The sequence below is a fragment of the Candoia aspera genome, chromosome 2, assembly GCF_035149785.1.
Source record: "Candoia aspera isolate rCanAsp1 chromosome 2, rCanAsp1.hap2, whole genome shotgun sequence".
Lineage (NCBI taxonomy): Eukaryota > Metazoa > Chordata > Lepidosauria > Squamata > Boidae > Candoia > Candoia aspera.
Window position 1 is genome coordinate 86,771,881 of NC_086154.1, and position 20,736 is coordinate 86,792,616.

Here is a 20,736-nt window from a genome sequence, read left to right on the forward strand (position 1 = left end):
GGGCACACTAAGTAGTCAATCGCGGGGCGGGGCGGGGGAAATCACCCAATCCCTCTGTTCTCATCCATTGCAATAGCGTGCCTTTTCCCGCCGATCTTGCATTCGATTGTGCAAAACGCTTGGTTTTGTCGTGATCTGCTACTTATACGACCGCCGCTACTTGCGTTTGCAACCTGCAGTTTGATGCAGCAAGTTCGCATCCCGAGATATAAGCGCGGCGCTCTCGAGGGCGTAGTAATACTTTGGAGAAGGCCACGCCCCCGAGCGTGGTGTCAGAGTGAAATAGAGGCTCCGGTTGGTCGGGCTGGCGGAGAACATCTGCTGGGCTCCTTCATTCAAGTGACACCCGAGCTTTGAGACATATTTGAGGAACCATCCGTTGCCTTTCCGGGCCACTTTCAGTACTTCTATCAGCGCCGTTCGCTTCGCGCGGTCTGTGCGTAGGTGGGAAGATCGGAGATCCCGGGTCTTTTGCAAAGAAGCGAACAGAGGAGGGGGGCTTGGCGGCCTCCAGCCGGCGCGGTTGGGAACACACGAGGACCATGTGTGCAGAGTGCTTACGGAAACTGGTGGCCCTGGCGTTGGTCTTTGCAAGCATTGATGCGGTGGTGGGCACCGAAGCTACCCACCCTCCGGAAGGAGCCCAAGACAGAGCTCCTCAGCAAAAAGGGCGGATGTCTCTGCAAAATTCAGGTATGTGATTATTTCTTGAGGATCAAAACGCATCCGTGTGCAATTTAATTTCTGAGGCGAGGAAACTGCATTTTAAGTCCGGAACCAGTTGTACTCTGATTTTTTGATATTAGACTTAGGTGCGGCGTGTGACGGAGATAGGAGATGCGTCGCTAGGTGATAAGCATCGTTCTTGTAGGCGCGGGAGTGACAAGCAGAAGTCAGTGAAGGAAATAGAAGGGGTTCCTGCAGCTTGGAAGCTCCGGCTAGCCAAGCACGTGCTCCTCCATTTGAACTACGGTATAGAGGCACCACTTCCATCTTCTAAGTAGGCAAAGAAAGTCATCACACAGGGAATGTAATGCCGTAGTGAAAGTTAAACCAGATTATCATTTTAATCAGGAGGATAGTGCCCCCTCCCTCTCTTTCTCTGCTTAAAAATAAAAATCCATGATTTGAAGGACTTGCGGGACTATGTTTGTCTTTGCACGTCTTAAACTGGTCAGCTCCCATCCTTTAAATAAAAGAAAAAGGCGGAAGGAGGGAGGGCACAGGCGTCAGCGCAGGTTCAGCGTTTAATGGCAAAAGGGGAAAGCGTTCAGAGGTGAGTAGACCCGAGCGAAAGTGCTGAAAATCCCTTTTCTGCTGTAAGAGAGGGCATCCAACCGGCAGGGGTATTTTCTCTCACCGCTTTTTTTTAAAATAATCTTTTAATGCTTTTGGCGTAACACAGTGCTCCTTTCTTGAAATCTTTTCGGATCTTTTGCCTAGCGTGAATGGAAAGAAATTTGGGACACCCCTTTGTGGCTGTTCCCCACTTGTTCACAATAGAGGCGCTGGCTGCCCACGTCTTGGAAGCCGCCCACAGGACCGGCGGGGATATACAGACGCTCCTTACATCAGGGGTAGAGAACTGCTTCCACACGTGAATCGCCCCTCGAGCCAGTTCTCAGCCCTCGGGGGCCATGTGATCGGAACTCTTTTATCCTACCCGATGCCAGCGTAAAGCTAAAGCTGGGGTTCGCAGCTAAATCCAAGCTACACACTTACACAACGCCGGACAAAGAAACTCTTTTTCCCTCTTCGCTAAGTGCAGCTTCCCTTTTATGTATAAAACAATGCGCAGACAATCTCGTTGGGAAAAGAAGGCGAGGTAGTAGCAATATCCCGTTTTGCTTTTTTCAGGCTCTGGTCGGATGGTTGTCCCCCCCCCACCCCGGAGGGATTGGCTGCCTATTTCTTTTGCACTGTTCTATTTCTGTGAAACTAATCCCAGGATTGGCTTGTACTTGGCCTTTTAGACATTCCCATTTTCTTTAAAATTTTAAAAGGAAACCTCTAGGGTCTTCTGTGGCTTGAATACCCTTGGAGGAGGGGGTTGCAGAATGTCCAATTATACTATTGTTGTCAGTGATACAGGTTTCAGTTTGACACCTACCCCATTGAACACAGTGGTAGTATATGCTGGTAATAGGCACGGGATAGAAAAGTATAGTCCATTTTCAAGAACAGTAAAGGCAACCAGAAAATGGGGGGGGGGGGGTGTCTGTCCTGCAGATTTATCAGAAGCTTGGTCAATGTTTTCATTAATTTAAAGATGTGCTTACTTTGGAGGAAGTATTTAGGGACAGTAATTCAGATGAGAAGACCCAATAAATAGTTGTATAAATTCCTCAGATGCAGTTTTCTTTGAACTAATACTGAATTTTGGACCTTAATTCATGAAGATCAAATCAGCACAATCTTCTTTTTAATTATCTTTCCTCCCATGATGATCAAAGAGGTATACTTGAATCTCATCCCATTTTATCTTTGAGATAGGTTAGAATGAGAGTTCAATCTGATTTTCATGGCTTGGGTAGAGATTTTAATTTGTTTCCCCAGTTCAGTATAATAATTTAAACTACTGCATCATATTGACTTGTATTAGTAAATTAGTTCAAATATGGTTCTAATAGTGACTTTCTGTTTTGATCATATAATTTTTTGCAAAGCAAGGAAAGTTGTTTATATCTCATGCATTACACTTTGTTCCCCTTTTTAAATGAAGAAGTTGTTAATCTTTTGTCTACAGCTATGTGTAATAGTTTTAGACATTTATTGTCGTGACTGTTCGTTTTCAGCTGAAATCCAGCACTGCCTGGTGAGTGCTGGCGATGTTGGATGCAGTGTGTTTGAGTGCTTTGAAAACAACTCTTGTGAGATTCGAGGTTTGCATGAGATCTGCATGACATTTCTCCACAATGCTGGAAAGTTTGATGCCCAGGTAAGCAAATGCAACAATTGGAGGCATAGACCACTAGACCCAGAAGCTGCTAATGTGGAGGTATAAAATAGTATGGACTTCTGCTAAAATTACTAGTTGATGTTTTAATCAAACTTCCTATTTCAGAGCAAGCAAACAGGTTCTAAACTTCCTTGAACAGAATGTATTTATAATGTAGAACATTAATTCTTCATAGATTGTCTCTTCTATCTCACCTTCATCACTTATTTAACCCACTTTTAGTGCCCCGACATATACTGCAGCTCCCTTTCAAGGTGTTCCAGTTAAATCATAATCCACATTAGGAGCCTTTAGATCTGTGGATAAAACAAAAATGGATATGTATGTGTGTGAACCAGAATGGATATTACAGAGTTACACAATACTGTGGCTGTACTACTGTATGTGAAATGCCAAATATGCATCATCCCCTTATCAAGGGCTGATCAAGGGCTAGGTTAATATTTATGGGAAATAATTTTCATTCCCCAAATGACTAATAAGACTACACGGGGCAAAGCAGAAGGCCCCACTGCTAAAGAACACTATTGCTGAGTTCGTAAAACAGTTAACCTCTTGCATTAAGAGTGCATCACTGACCCAGTGGAAGCAAGAGGTTTGGATTAACGGGTCGTTATTCCCATCCAATATTCTTTATTGGTTTGATCTTGCTATTACGCTCTCATGCAGCCTCTTAGGTAGTTTACAATTAGAAACATTAAAATTATTAAAATTCAGTAAATAAATGCAAAGAATATAAAAACATATTTATTAAAGGGGGAGGAGGAAAAGGAATATAAAACTATTTATTCATAGCATTCACATAGAGGAAGCCTGGATGAAGAGAAAAAAATTCAACACATGCTTAAACAATATACTAGTAGGTGCCTTGTGGATTTAGGGAAAGAGAACTGATTTGGAAACCTCACAGTTCCAAGTATAAATTAGTAAGTATGGCAGATCCAAGCCATAGTGGTACTTTAAACAAACAAATTCTGGATGATCGTGATGATAGCTAATAATGCAATAACGTAACAGTGGGTCATCCTTTAATGTCATCCCACTCTTGCTGCTTTGGGGAGGAGCCTTCCCCTTAACTGAAGTGCTGGCACTGCCAATTTATCTTAAAAGTCTTTACTCCTGAGGCTGAGACTTCATGGAGCTGTGCAATGTGTGAACCCAGGTATACAGGCTACCTTTCAAGAACATACTAATATCACTGGGAGACACCAAGCCTTCTTGGCAGATTAAAATGGAAGGGGGGGTTATTCTGGATGCCTCAGGTCTAAAGATGCCAAGTGCGGTATTCTCTTTTGCTCAGTCTTGTCTCTGCCTCCCCTTATATGATCAGTCAAATCAATTTCTGCAGATGTATACTTAGCCACAGCATCATTGGAAGTAACTATGTTACTGCTTTACCCAAGTGATTCCTTGGCAGCCCACCAGCGTCAAAATACATTCCTTAGCCAAAGTCTGATATTACGTTTGCCTCTTTCGTTTTCTCTCCAAATCATTTGTACATTGTTGAAGCATCCTGTTACTATGCCTTGTACAACAACTTTCCCATTTCAGCAAAGAGAACGAAAACATTACAATGGTCAGATGCATTTGGCTTGACTGGCAGTTTGCAGAATGTGCATATGTAACTAAAGGTTTCAACCATAACCATAACCATAACTTAAAGTGGTAGAAAGGAGAACTGTTTTGCAGATAAAGATGCTCTGTCAAATTAGATCATCAGGCTGTTCCTCACTTTGATGGGTCTTAAAAACACATTTTTCTAGAATTTTTTTATTTGCTTTTCCAGACATAATAAGCATGCCTGTTTCCTTTCAAATTAATGGGAATCTTTTATCCTTTTCATTACTGTTTGAATGGCTTGAAAAAAATTCTGCTTTGGCCTTTTCTTTCTTAAAAAACAAAACCTCATTTTAAATTACAATATACATTTTTCACAATAGGATTTTCATTCAAGTCCATAGCCCATTTTCCCATAATTCTTTTTTATGTAAAGAAATCCTAAGTAACACTATATTTATTCAAGTGTCACTTTAATGGCTTTCATATTCTTGCTGACTGTTTCCATAGACAAGATTATAATCTCATATACATTCCAAATAATATTAACGTTTCTTCCTTCACTATTACAAAAACCAAACTAATAAATGAAATATTGTCAGTGATCACTTTCCTTCAAATACACTGTAGTCTTATGAGAAAAAACAAGTTTAATCTAATCTGCTTCTTAAGAAAAGAAGGACTAACAGAAGAAGTTACAGTTCTCACAACCACATATACAATTATGCTGCCATAAAATTTGAGTAGCAATGAGAAAGGCAGTTAGCCTTCATGTCCTATTGATCAGTGAGTGCTCATTAGCTAGGATGAGTGGAAACTTTTAAAAAGGGAAGGAACACAGGAGTGTGGCCATCTACTATCATGCAGCAAGAAGAATTGCTGTCTGGTTATCCAGAACATTGTAGTTTATCACTGAGGCATGACTGACTTCCAGAATTAGCAGCAAAAGGAGGTGAAGTAAGGCTAATACATTGCTTAGTTCTTCTTCGCACAGGTCACAAATGTAGTTAGAAGTGCATCAGACATTTTGTTACCTTTTTAAGGCTTCCATCTTCTTCCTAATCTTTTGCAGAAGTTGAAAAAGAAATGTTCCCACCAATATATATTGATGTCAGAATGCTATGAGATGGGCTTGAGGATGGTCTTTTTTAGCATCGAGAAGTTTCTCTGAATAGACACGGATAACGGGAAAAAAGGAGAAGAGAGAAATAGGCCTTAACAATGACAAGAAATAGAACCTCAGTCCTAGGATACACACTTATCTAGCAACAAATCCCACTGAATTTAATGGATTTAGTCCATGCATAGGATGGCCTTTTCATTGGGGAAGCATCACTGTATCCGTGTAGGTTTATTTCCAAACACAAACCAAATTGTTTCTCTGAGGACAAAAGCCACATTGCACTAGTTAACCTCCACAGTGGGGCAGAGGAATATGAAGGACAGGGAAGCCCCATCTCCTGGCAACTAGAAAATCATCTTAGTCTTCTCGTGCCTCCTCCAACTTCCATAATTTATCTTAATAATTGCCACATGCTTTAAAAATCACCTTTGTAGAGTTAAGGGCTAAAAAAGTTGATGGTATAAATATAATACAGTGTTGTATATCAAAGGTTTTCTTTCTATAACAGATGGATCCACATAATTACGCTAAGCGGTGAACAAACCTCATTATGATGTTGTGCAATGTGTGAACTCAGTCACTGTATCCTGGCTACCTTTCAAGAACATATTGCAATAGTAGTTGTGCTACCAATTTAGTATCAGTAGAATCAGGCTGGTCTTGCCAGTTTACCATTATCACTGAGGTACTTCTCGCTCCAGAGGCAGTGGAAAATAAACCCCTCTCCGGCTCTTGGTTTGGACCAAGCAAAAGGGGGGTGGGGAGGTGAGCCTCACAGAGGTCAACTAATAGCAAGATTGTGCCAACTTGCTTTGCACATTGGTAAGTCAATTCCCAGGTTTTAGCAGAATTGTGGAACCTTTTTAGTTCCAGGTTGAGATGAAGTTTTAAACCCAGAAAACTCACTTTTTCAGCAGAGCCCCATCCCCTTCCATGACCATCATGAATGAAGTGTTTCCAGTTTAACTGAGTAAGTCTGAAAAGCATATCCAAACAGTCAAAGTGAGCAAGCAAAGCGTCTTGGCATGGTGGCATGGACACATAGGATTTTTGTTCTCCATGCAGCCTCCATTCCTCTTAATATCCTTTCTGAATGTTGGGGGAAGTAGATCAGAGAGATACTCATTTCAGCAGGAGTCCTCTTCCTGGACACTCTACCTCTTCCTCCCACTCATGGGAGTGGGGTTGTGATGTGCTTCCTGGTGATTCACATGGCTTACTTGGCAGTGGCTGGCAATATTGCATAAATTGGATTTTCCACAGGAACTAGGACAGGATCACTCAAAGACACTGAGGGATGTTTAAGAGGTTGCTTTCACCTGCCAGGCATGAGGGATGGCAAGCAGGGGACTAGGACAGTGCAACTATTGGCAACGACAACTACCAAAAGAATGTTACATGCTAATGCTTGACCTCAGGCTATTCCGACAGTGAAAACACTACATGAAGGGTACTGAGAGGTGTCAACTTGGCAGGTCAGTTTCCAGAGGGTGGCGTCACAACACAACAATAAAAAAGTAATGGCAGGTCAGTATTTTCATCCCAACCCCTTTCACAAGAAAGTCTCACAGTCTCATGGAGAGTTTTTAGGCTGCCTCCTGAAGTCTGCTGGCATCAGAATGAGGATTCTGTATTGCCCATGAGAATAATGCATATCACCATTGGTTCTGAACTGGCTTTGAAACCAATTGTCTGCACAGGGCTATTGTTACGAGAAAGCATATACAATAGCCTATGTATAACTCTGCAAGTGTCCTTGATAAGAGGAGCAATCTGGCTCTGTCTTATGCTGTTTTCTGAAATTCTTGTACTGCTGGCTAATTTAGGATTTGCAGGATGGATACTGAAGCAGGACGGCATTAAAAGAGGTGCCAGGATTGAAACAAACAGCATCGTGTTTATTTAAATTGTCCCCATTAATTACTCACAGCACCAGGGGCCCCTCCTCCATCTGTCACAAAGGGGTTGCTTTCGTTGGGCAAGTTTTATAGCCCTGCAACCTATCTTTCCCCCTCCATCTCCAGAGTTGCTCAGTTTAGGCATCAGCAAAGGAAGGTTAGATATTAATGAGGATTAAATATCTAGCAGGCACTGGGCGCCTGCTACAACAATAGAAGGAAATAATTATCTTATTGGGGTTAGAGCAAAATCTCACAACTTGCAAGAGTAAATAGGAAGAGCTAGCTTGTCTAAGCAGTCTCTCTTCCAGGTGTTAATTGAAAAATGCAGGTCAATCACAGGACATGTGCTTAATGGAAATGAGTTCAGCTATGCTTTTTCTTTTTTTCCTCACCTCAGGGGAAATCCTTCATTAAAGATGCCCTGAGATGCAAGGCACATGCCTTGCGGCACAAGTTTAGTTGTATCAGTCGCAAATGTCCTGCAATCAAAGAGATGGTGTTCCAGCTACAGCGAGAATGCTACCAGAAGCATGATCTCTGCTCTGCAGCCAAAGAGAATGTCCAGGTCATCGTGGAGATGATTCATTTCAAAGACTTGCTGCAACATGAGTAAGTAAACAGGGAGCACTTAATCTGCCATTGTACTGTATGTTTAGGCAAAGTTGCATGTCCCCTAATTTTATTCATCTCAAGAATGTATGCATAGTCAGAGGAAAATTTCCAGTCCACAGCATTTTGTGATACAAATCAGCCATAGCTATCCCCATGGAGATGCAGCCATGCCACAGTGGTGGCATAGCAGAACTCAGCTGGCCATTCCCAATTTTTTAGAACCTTTCTATATATAAAATGGGTTGCCAGCTCTCTTTCCTTTCCAGACAATCTGATCATTCTCAGATTTGTCCCTTTAATATACTCAGATATAATTGTGAGGTCTGAGATTTATTTTATTTATTACAACAGTGGTATGAAATTTTCCATGTACATGCTTTACATGTAAAATGGCTACTCTTTTTTCATGGTCATTTGCTATTAAAAAAACTTCTGCCTTCTAATGTGTTGTTCAGATTCATGCATTAGGAAGAAAAAATATATGATAATCTCACACAGAAATGGGAATGTTTAAATATAGATCTGCTCCTGTTATAATGTGAGAATTGACCATGGTGTAGCACTTCTGTGTAAGGGAAGAAATATCACATTATCATATGGAAGAGCAGGAGCATCCACCAGGGGAGCAGAAAAAAATAAAGGTAGGAGGCATAAACATACTATTGAAGTCCTATCCCTTTTTATGTGCATGCAATGCATGTTAAAAAGGGGTGGGGCTTTGATCATGCCCACCGCCTTTACTTTTTTTACCCCTATCTCTGTCCATGAGTATTCCATGGATGCTTCTGGTTGCTGCATCACATGTTGCATAATTGGCTTATACATCATGAAGGAAAATGCCAGTCCTCACCAACACACAACCTCTCAGTACTTGCTGAAACTTAAAACATGTAGAATTCTATTTAAGCCAACTTTTTGTGAATGGTTGGCAGAAACCTTACTCTTAATATCTAACCTGCCAAAATATTGGTACAAATACTGCACTTAACTTCTCCAATCTCCCATTCAAAGGCTTATTTTCTCTACTCCAAGAATGACAACAAACAGATACTTAAAACCTTTAATAACTTGCCCTTTAAATTGAATTTTTCAGTGAATTCTGTATCAGGCATTTGTTTGGATCAGAATACCTTTCAAAATAATGCAGTTTTGACAGCAATTTAACCATTAAATCTGGAAGCATTTTTTAATGTTTCTAAAATTAACTGAAGAAACAGCTTCCCCCTATAGTCTTTCTCTTACTCCATCTACAGTTCAATGCATGATTAATTGCGTTCCACTGCTGGATGTTGGAGCTGATGTAGAATAAATCATAATTTCTAGAACAGAGAGTAAAAATCATCTCACTACATGGCAGCTAGGAAACTAAGTAACTGAATCACCATGGGAGAGGATCTTACCTGCAAATGGTAATTTATGAAGTACTATTCACAACAGGGTTCAGCTCCACATGCTGTTCTCTGTGGATGGAGTCTCCTTTCTTATCTGTACTGGAGAATGCTCCATGTGTGAATCTTCTTTGCTCCTTACAAATAGGTTCGTGCTGCAGAAAATGGAATAGAATTTCTGCTTTAGAGTTCCTGGAGCAGAATATTAACCTGTGGAATTCCTTTTACAGACCTATAGACACCTCTATACTAGGAAAATAATACCATTGTTGTGTGGAAACAATCATGAAACTTGAAGTTGTCTATCCTCAACAAACTCTGTTTTTTCTATACTTGTGCATAATTATAGCACATTACAATTGTATACTTCTTATGCTATTTATAAAACAACTTAGTACAATGTCACAAACTATAAAATATTATCAACATAGTTTGTGACATTTACTAAGGCACCTGATAATTTTCTGTCTACACATTTTATCCACTCAGAGGGTAAAAATCAGGTCATATAACTACATCTCATGAAGTGTGGTTAAATTCCAGGCTAAGTAGTGGATTCTAAGATGGAGATACCTCAGAAACCTCTATCTTAAAAGAGATAACACTTTACATTTAGAATTCTCCCTGCATGACTTCAGAAAATAATAATCTGCCTTGTTTGTGTGTCTGTTTGTTTAAATTTGTTATAGCCGCCCAATTCTGATGGACTCTGGGCGGCATACAAAACCAAAAAATCCATAAAAACATATAAAACATAAAATCACACAGACAACCCAAACTAAAACCATCTGAAAACCAACACAAAACAAACAGAATAAAACAGGGCCCCCAAAAGTATGATACAGTAATACATTAACTCCAGGCCTGTTGATCTTTCTTATATATTTATTGGCAAGAGCCTATTCATGAATACCTGATCTGCATTCAAATATGTTATTTACTACAGAATTACAGCCATTCTATGGTCTTATTTACTGGCTGTTCTTTAGCACCTGTAATATTGCATTACAGTTACTTCAGTGATACCCAAAGGGCCTATTTTATTTATAATCCTAGTGCGACAGACTCAACATGTCTGTATTTTTGAATGGTTTGTGTGCAAGCAAGGCATCAATCATTTGTGGATCTCATTGCATGATGCATCTTCCATAGAGGATATAAGTCAAATCATCCTTTAATGACAGGGTTGTGGGATTTTTTTCCTTTTTCTGAAAGATGGAATGGTGCTAGGGGTAATAAAGCTTTTGCCTCAGTTTCAGACTAGCATTGATACTGCATTGGAGTGGCAAGTCAAATAGCTCTTGCATGCTGGGTGAGATAATGTCTTAAGTAATTTTGCCTTCTTGAGTAATTCTGCCTTGGAGTGCCAAGACAAATGCCTCTTGCATGCTGAGGGAGACAAATATGTCCTTCAGATTCCTGTGGGCCCCTTCCATGAAATTGGCAACCAACTAAATTATAAATGACTGGTAGTTAAATGTGATAGTTTTGTTCAGTGGTTTGCAGACAGTGTTCTGTGACAAGATGGAGAAACTGACAGCTTACCCATCACCACTGAGCTTGCCCAGGAGAGAATGACATGTGCTCTTCCCAGTTCACTTAATGTGATGGTGAGATGCAACAGCCTAATCATGACCCATCCAAACAACGCATGCACAATAGAGCATGTCCCAGAATCCACAGCAAGCTTCCATGACAGAACTGCACTGTTCCTTAGTAAAAGCTGCTGCAAGAATTATTCAAGAAAGGAAGACAGATGTGGACTTAAATAGAGCAAAAATAATAATAACTGGCCTCCACTCATAAGCTGTGTAAGACTGTTGCTAAAGTTTGCTCTCCTGCTCTCATAATTAACCACAAAAAGGGAGGGCAGGTTTTGCCCATTCAAATTTCAGACCAAATGTTCAATTTTCAAATACTTGGCCCTGGACAACAGTAAATAAATGGTTCTTCCTTCAGCTGGACCTAGAGCAGTAAAAATTCTGGAAAATTTGTGAATCAGTAGAAAAACATGGGGTTTTCTAATATTTTTCTAGAAGGAAACAGAATTGGGGGAGGGAGAAGTGAAATATATGCAATAGTAAATTTTTTTAATCATCCTTTATAGCTATAAATATGTGGTAGCTGCTTCCAGCTTCTAGTTAGTTCCAGGGCTTTGGGCCAAGTGGAGGGCCAGAACAGCCCTGTCTAGGTCAGAACTCAGGAAGAGCACGCAAGCCCAAGAGCATCCTTCCTTTGTGAAAACAAATGCTAATGTACCCTGGAGTAAGAAATAGGCATTCAACAGTTGTATTATATCTGTGTGTAGGAACTGTAAAGATCTGTAAATAGTTTTGCATATATGGCATTTAAGAAATAAGTTTGGAATGAAATGCAATAGTGAACACTTTTCCTTCAAATTTCTGTGTATCATTTTAAAAAGAAAATATTAGGATATATTTCATAATCCATGATCGGAGGTGGGGAGCTTAAGAAAAAAAAAAATCTGGTTTTTTTTCCTTTACATACTATATATAGTTGGATTTCATACTTTATACATCTTGATGTGGTCTGAATTGCCATTTTTTCCCCAAATTTCCCTCTCCCCAATAAGCTATATCTAGGCTATGTCTGTTACTGCATTTTTAAGAAATAGCATAACTGGGATTTCACTGAGGATTAGTCACTTGTAACAACAACAACATGCCAAAAGTCTCAGGACTCAATCAACATTCCTCAGGATAGGAAAAGAATCACCCCCTCCTCTTCCTTCTGTGCTTTGGCTTCCTGATGAAACCATGACACATGGAGACAATTGGATAATACCTTTTATCTGTGCATGGGGTTTTCTGGCTGACCCAAGCCCATAATGAGCTTGTAATCCAAGGAATAAGATCGGATCAATACCAGCACGTGAGTTAGCCATAGGTACACATTACATGTTCAAAGTATCCAGGTCTACTAATGCCACCCCAGCTATACTTTTTTTTAAAAAAATTGCAGTCCAAAATTTCCACTAATCATCCTAAAGTATCATTACATATTCAAATAGGCCAAGTGAGGCTGAATTCTATACTACTTCTTTACATTTTTCTGCAATGGCTGTCCATAGTATTTCAAGTAGCTTATTAAGCACAGTGTTTATACATTAGATATTTGAAGAGCAGTGGAAACTAGTAACATAAATTACTGGCTGATTATTGTATATTTAACTGCTATGTCTTAGAATAATGAAAAATGTGGTCTTACACCGAATAATCATGCAGTTACATGGCTGATGTTGTCATCCTATATTATGTGGATCTGGAAGAGAAAATATGTATCCATGATTAGCAAGATTTGTGAACCATAATTCTAGGAAGAGACTCAACTTTGGAATGAATTCAATTTCTGTCATTCATCTAAAAACCAGTAACTGAGCAAATTGCCCAGCACTGAAAAATCGGAGATCTGTGGGCAAAAAACCCTTCTTGATTATTATAATGTTCTTGCCAATATAAAATCTAAAGATAAGCTGAGTACCTCCATAAAGTTAAAAGATCCTGCAGCAGATGTAATGACCTAAAGGTGGTGATGGGATTACCTGCTACCTCTGTTTGCAGAAACTGAAACTAGGCTAGCCATTTAATGTGTAGAATCATATCATGAAAAGTTGCCAACTTTGCAGAGATGGAATATCTTGTAGATCTAATTAGTAACAGTAAGGCAAAGTACAAGTTTCTTAAAACACAAGATGCCCCTCTAAACCAACAGAGAGAAGATTCTTAATAAAATCAGAGAAACTGGTTGCTATAATATATGTGCTGTATCCAAGTGAGCCTTGCTATTGAATGTGGTAGCTCAGTTGCTAGTGCTGAAGCAGGAAACAAAAAGTAACTCAAAGGAAAATAGTGGCTGTCTTCATTTATCTATCCATCTATCTATCAATCAAATTTTATCACTGCCCATCTCCCCCCATAAGGAGGGAATCTGGGTGGTTTACAATAAAAGCAAAGTATAAAATCCAATACAATGTTATTTATAAACATAAATATAAATAGACAATAAAAATATATAAAATGTAAATTAAATGCATGAATTATGTTAGTAATATCAAGAATATATCTGAAGGGTCTCATCTTGGGCAGTGAAGAATCTGTCTGGAAAACTTACCAACTGTGATTTTATATAACTCTTAGCCATGCTAATTGGAAATCGTTGGAGTTGCAGCCAGCACATTTGTAGGACATCAGGGTAAGGAAAGCTGCCACATCTAGTTGCAAACAATTTCAAGAAATCTTTACATTTTCACTACTTGTAATTAACACAGATAATAATCACAGATACATAACTGATTAGCAGATGGAGATGTACTACTGCTTTTTTGTAGGCAGTTGTACTGTAGTTTCTTCTAGACACATGCAAAACTTTTGATGCATGAACAGTTCCATAAAGCTGTTTTGGGTGGTCCATGACCCAAATTGAAACTTGCCTTTTGGATGCTTTAATCCACATACAGAACAGAATCAGGCTGCTTTGCTCAGCATATGGACCAAAATTCACCTGTCCTGGGCAGAAATGTTTCAGGAGTGGAGCAAGCATGAGGAAAAGGGTCAGCATTTGCAGACAGTTGTGGCAGTGGGAGGTGGGGGAGGGAGAGAAAGAACAGAGTGGGAAGATCAGGCTAGGTGAGGTATGTCATGCTGGAAGCCTGTTCTTTACTCCAAAGGACATTGCACTAAGGAACAGGTGCATAGGCTAGTACATTGGTGTCAGCTGAGGCAAGGCATGGAAAGGAAGAGGCTGAGAAATAGGAAGGGAAGTCCAGTGGGCTATGCTGTGCTGGGACATTGGCATTGGCTGCTGAAGGGAGGGAACAGAAGGCTCTGGAAAGATGGGGCAGGAAGGCCAGTGCACATGCCTTGAGAAAGGAAGAGGTGGGTACTGTACATCAGTCCTACCCTATTTGCCCCATGAAATCATTCCAGATCCTTCAAGATTTTGTTGTGGCCAAAACCCAGAACAATTAAAAAAAATATCCTAGGTTTTGTTTCTGCTGATCTTCATCCAATTTGAAACAGTTTACCAGAATTCTAGAACATGATGGTTTGCTCTGCATTCTAATAAAACATATTTTCTGTTTTGTGCATCCTGTAGCTCTTTCCAATTTGTAGCCCTGGCTTCTTCAGTGAAAGCAATTATGGATTCTACAGATTAATTCAAACTTACTGGACAATCATTAGGATGATATATTCCATTAAGATAGTGATTTCCCAGAAATGGTTTAGAAATAGCTAATCAAACTGCATGGGGGGGATCAGAATTTCCACTTAAAGGGGGAAAAAAATCCATCAGATTATGCTCTTGTTAAATGAGGTGTTCCAAAGCAAAAGTTGATGAAGCCCTGTTGTCTTAGGACTTGAGCAATTTATTTATTAAAGAAATTTATATGACCGCCCCACTGACTCACAGTGACTCTGGGCGGCTTACAGAAATAAAATCCCAAATACAAAACCCGCCATACCCCAACCACCCTGGTGACAACAATACATTCAAACGAACCACTTGATGGGTTCCGTATCAACCTGGGATCCCCAGACCCACTAGCAAAACCATGTCTTCAGGGCCTTTCAGAAGAGTATTAAAGTGGGGGCAATGGAGATTAGCTACTGATGGACAGCTCCTAATGCTGCCAATTTGAAGACCATCTATGGCGCTTTTTTCTTTCTTTCTTTCCTGCTCAATGAGATGGTTTTGGCGCGCACACACCCAAAGATGGAATTAACTATCGGGGAAACATGAGGGGGTCACAAGAGAAGTATGACAGTGGCTGGATCTCCTGTAAAATCCCAACAAAGTAATTGTAAAAGTCTTCCTGGAAGCATTCTGAATTTCAAGACATAAAAGTCTAGTAATTATCTGTTTGTCTTAAGCAAGAATCGTTTTTATATTCCGAGTATATTTATACACACATGCACATTTACACATACAGTATATACACACATACAGGATATAGATATGGATATCCTGAGTATACACACACACACACACACACATACACGCACGCATACATACTGTATACATATACACACATATACATATATCTCCTGTGCTCATCAGAACATTTTGCTTCAAGCCTTTTAGATGTTCTAGTGGTTTGTGATTATATTTGTTTGCTGCACTGATTTTATGATTTTTAAATTTCCTCTTTATTATTGTTTTATGTATTTTTTAAAAAATCCTTTTTTCAAATAATTTTATTAAGAATTATAAATGAGAAGAAAAAGTCAATACAAACTACAAAAAATACAAACAAAAAAAGGGGGAGCAGTAAAGAAAAGAAAAAAAAGAAGGGAGGAGAGAAAGAAAAGAAGATGTAACTTCCCCTTTTATCCCAGCAGGTAAAAAACAAAAAACAAAATCCAAATGCTTGGTCAATTATTCTTTGTCAGCAAAAGTCCAGTAAAGGCAACCAGATATAACTATTTTCTTCTTTTAGCCCTAGTCAAACAAGCCAATCTTATAAATTTTCCCTGAATTTTTAAAATTATTCTTTAACCCCTTCAAGAAAAGTCCCAGAGGTAATATGCTGATCATCTTGTATCCAAGCAAAAATCCTTCAGAACTATAACAGATTTCTTTTCTATGTCCATTAGGTAAGGTTATCCTTTTGTTTGTCAATTCTAAAAAAGTCTTTCCAAACCTTAGGAGAGCTCTTTTGTATATCCAGAAGAAAAAAAATTATCCAAATCAGTTTCCTGGTTTGGTTTGGTTCATCTCCTTTAGGGAATAAGTCATCCATCAGATCCATTTTTATTGCATTTAAATCCCCCTTCAAATTAATTTCAAAGACATACATTACAACTTGTTCTTGTTTTACAACTTCTTTAGAGCATATTCTGTCCAGTTTCTCAAGCAATTGATCCATTCTATCCAGTAACTTAGCTGAGAGGTATACAGAAGTTTGCACTAAGGATTTCTGCTCCATTTTCTTCATCCTCTGGCTCCCTGTAATGTTCAACCTTCAAGGTTTCCTAATCATAAAAAAAAACCAAAGCAATCTCCATTTTCCCACGAGATGATATCTTCAAGTAATTCAAAATTATAATTCCAAATCCCTCTGGCCCCTTAATCCGTTATTAACTTTCCAAAATCCATATACTAAGCACCTTTTTGCTGAATAGTCCAAAAAAATCATATATTTTCAAAACATTTAAAATCAAATTTACTCCATCATCTTTTAAGGAGATGGAGACTCACCCAATAAATACAGTAAAACCTTGCTGGCCTGAAGGGTCTTAATCTCTCCAATATACAAGAAATAAAAAATGAATCCAAAAAAGTGATTAAGATATAAGGCTCAGTTGAGTTTAATGTCTATAAGGTTGCTTTGCAAGTGTGAGCTTGATGTAATCCCGACTCCCAGCCACTCCACTCATAGGCCGACCGTAAAACAGCAATTTCCGTGGTCTACTCACGAGTAGCAGCTGTCCGGAATCACTTGAATGATCTCAACAATCTCTTCTTTGTTCTGGAGAGATTATGCTGGCTCAGATCCAGCATCCAGCTGTGATCTCCCTTGCAAAAGCTGTCTTGCTAGTGAGCAAGCCAGCAACACATCAGCTCGCCATGGCTCTCACAGGAAGTGTGTCCTTATTTTTAAAAAAATCCTTATTGGAAGGAGCTATACTGTAGAGTAGTGCTTAAGATGTTGGACTAGGATTGAGAGGGCCAAAATTTAACTGCCCACCCTTAGCCTTGGCCAGTCACTTTCTCTAAGTCCAGCCAACCACTATAAGATTTGTTGCTATGGGAGAAAATTGGAGAGTGCAGATAGAATTGGAGTGTGTGTGCGTGTGCACATGTCTGAAATACTGAACACCTAATGAAAAGATGAGATGTCAGTCTAATGGATAAAATAATAAACATATGGCAACTGGTTTGCACTCAACTTGAATCTACCTATTAAGAGCATCTACCTCTTAATTGGGAGTACCTGCCCCTCTTCCATAACCTTGTATTTAATTTTTTCTCATAGACCATATGTTGATCTGGTGAACATCCTGCTCACTTGTGGAGAAGAAGTCAAAGAGGCCATCACAAAGAGTGTCCAGGCCCAATGTGAGCAGAACTGGGGGAGTCTGTGCTCCATCCTGAGCCTCTGTACTGTAGTTCCACATGGAGCTTCAACCCTGGAACCTGAGAAAAAGCCAAATGAAGTCTCAAGAACATCCACTGGCCAAGGAAACCTTGTAATTCACCCTCAGTCTGGTACCAGAGAGAACTCCCAAAGTCCTAGAGGGGAAAGAGGTAGCAGGCTGCCTATGAATGCTCATACTCGCACTAAATCTGGGGGTCATAATTCCAAAGCACTGCATGAGACCATTGAACAGAGAGATGAACTGTCTGACTTCTCTGATATCCAAAGGTGAAAGGAATGTACAACCCCCACCCTTCCCCCTCCACCCGAAACTTCCTCAGTTGAGTTCATTTTATCTAGGGGCATTCCAAAAAATATTTACAAGATAGAGGGGCTACGTCAAGCATTGCGGGTTATGGGGCAACAACAGCATATGTATTATAAGCAACAGAGGAAAAACAATGACTATTGATTGCTGATTGTATCCAGCAAATTCAATGTGTAGGTGCAACAAAATGTCTTCATTTAAATCCTTAATCTCTTGAAAAAGAAAAGTAGGAGATGCAGGTTTGGATTGCCAATATTATTTTTAAATCAGGGATAGACTTGTTCAAATTATTATTTTTCCACTAATGGATTAAGACTAAACTGTCTAGTTTAGATTACATTCAACATGATTTTAAGTAGAGAATAATTCAGTCTTGAACAGAAGTTATAAGGGCCCAACATGGGCTGCCACAACATTTGTAAGGAGACTAATGAGTATTATAAGGGGAACCTCCCAGTTGCAAACTTAGTAATCCTCTGAGCCTACATTCTGTTCCTTTTTAAGTACACCATCTGCCTTAAATATCTCCTTGTGCTGGTCTAGGCAGTTTATTCCTCCATCATTCCTTTGAAAATTGGTTGATTACAGAACCAGCTCTGGATAAGGTGAATGGGCCTTCTTAGTTCAGTATTATACTAGCCTCTTTTTTTTTTTTTAATACACCTAAAAGCCCTACTCGGCTTCTGATTTAAGTGGGTTTCCCAAATAATAGGATATAGTTGCCATTGTAAAACTTGATCAGTCAGGACACTTTTTTGCAGGCTTGATGGAAAATTTCTTCATATGCTATCTCAGAAATCAATATCACAAAGGCTACAGGGTTGCAGTATTTTTCTGCTTTAAGGCCACCTTTATGTGTTAACTATTAAAGAAATGGTGTTGATGAAGTGAGGGCAAACCAAGCAGTGCAATTATTTAATCTGGTTAAATATGTGAATTACGCACTTCTCCATATCTCCATCCTCATCACATTTTCTTGGAAATACAGCCAAATTCGTCAAATTAATGGAACTTGTTTCCACTGAGTATGGTTTAGATTGCAACTTCCATGGTCCAGAGTCAGTGTGTTATATTTCATCTTGCTTTAACCATGTCTGTTTATTATTAGTTTAATATCTAAGATTACTCAGGATATTATACATTGAGACTTCAGTCGCAACACTTTCCTGAAAAAAGGTGTTCCTAAAACCATAAAAAAAACTGATAGACTTTTCTGGAAAACAGCACTGTCTAAAATATTTTGGGATTCTGATACCTCTGATACCCATCTTTTCAAAACTGGTAAACTCTGGATGTGTTGAGTTTCAAGTTCTGTATTGCTGGATGGGGATTGTACTACTTCAAAGCCAACTTATTTGAATGATCCCAGGTTGGAGAAGGCAAATTTTTGCTATCCAGGTGTCTTAGAAGGAAAGACTAGACTTTTCACAAAGAATGTTCACAAAGAATTTCTTATCTTAGGTTTTCCCAGTCAGTGCATCTCTGGGACAGCTATGGCTGTTCATATGCATAGCATACGCAAAGGTAGTCCTGATGTTGCCATCACTGGGAAACTCATAAACTGCAGAAGTAGAGCAGTATAATGTAAATTACTCTTCCCCAGCCTAGCATCCTCTTAAATGTGCTGGAGTTCAAATTCCATCATGAAGCTGAGGATGGAAGTATGAAGGTATCAGGTTTTGGGGTCTCTAATGAAACCCATTCCTCCTTGATGAAGGTCGTTAGAAAAAACTATAAGGACATTACATTGTATCTGCAGCTTTACATTATTTGCAACATTTGGTTGGGGGGGGGACAGCTTGTTGTGATTAAGATGAGCAGTGAATCTAGTCAGTCCTAAATCACCCTTTGAAACAACAAAATGTATGAGGAGAGATGTAAATACCCCTTTTTAAAAAATGAACTGATAGAGGGACAATCATGACCACTTCAGAATAAATCATCACACAGAGGTTAAAAAGCCCAAAGACCTTCCAGTATGATTCCCAACTTCAAGACTTCAGTCTATGAGAAGTCTTGTTTATCTACAGGAATCAAAACACGTATGTACCGTTGAATGTCTCTGTCAGCAGATCATCTCAGTGATCTGGGAAGTTAATATCTATTCCAGTCACAAATAACATTAAGAATTGGGGGAGGGGGAGTTAAGAGGTCATATAAGCCTAATTTTGTTCCTTTTTTTTTCCTCTGTGTGAAAATTGGATATATGTGTTCACCTACTGATTCCACATATTTTATTGTAAATATTTAACATTTTTATTTATTATATTTTCTCCATTTAAAAAAAATTGAACTGAGCACTGCTGGCTAAGGTAATTTAAATATATGTCAGGACCTGTGTTGTATATATTCATGCCACAAGTACATTTTTGTTATTGTTTAGATCAAGGAAAATATAATTTTATACACTCCATAAAGTTATTGACAGCATCAATCATTTATTTATTGTTATTCATTTCTAACAGATGCAAGTACATTTAACCTGATAATTTTACCAAGATGTATATAGCTACTTACTTGAAATTTTTTAAATAAAAATGTCAGCTGTCCACTAACGAGCTTAGTGGCATCTTAACAAAAAAGTTCTTTCTTTGAAATTATAGACATAATTCAAAGTAAAGCAGATCTTTCGTGTTGTATAGTTTTGTTCAGGCAAAGTCCCAGAGCATTCAGAACTTAACTTACTTCCAGGGAAGCTTGAGCAGGGTTGCTTTGCCATAAGCAAGTGTTCTTGCTCAGCTCTACATGAGAAGAAGAAAAAACTCCCCCA

The 20,736-nt window shown here is 39.1% G+C and overlaps 1 protein-coding gene across 1 annotated transcript; it reads left to right on the forward strand.

Annotated features, from left to right (window-relative positions):
• Positions 1–223: 223 nt before the first annotated feature.
• STC2 (stanniocalcin 2) lies at positions 224–19,856 on the forward strand. Its single transcript, XM_063292386.1, has 4 exons — positions 224–693; positions 2,796–2,938; positions 7,938–8,149; positions 17,537–19,856. The coding sequence occupies exons 1-4, from the start codon at positions 543–545 to the stop codon at positions 17,928–17,930; spliced, it is 900 nt and encodes a 299-aa protein (XP_063148456.1). The 5' UTR covers positions 224–542; the 3' UTR covers positions 17,931–19,856.
• Positions 19,857–20,736: the final 880 nt, after the last annotated feature.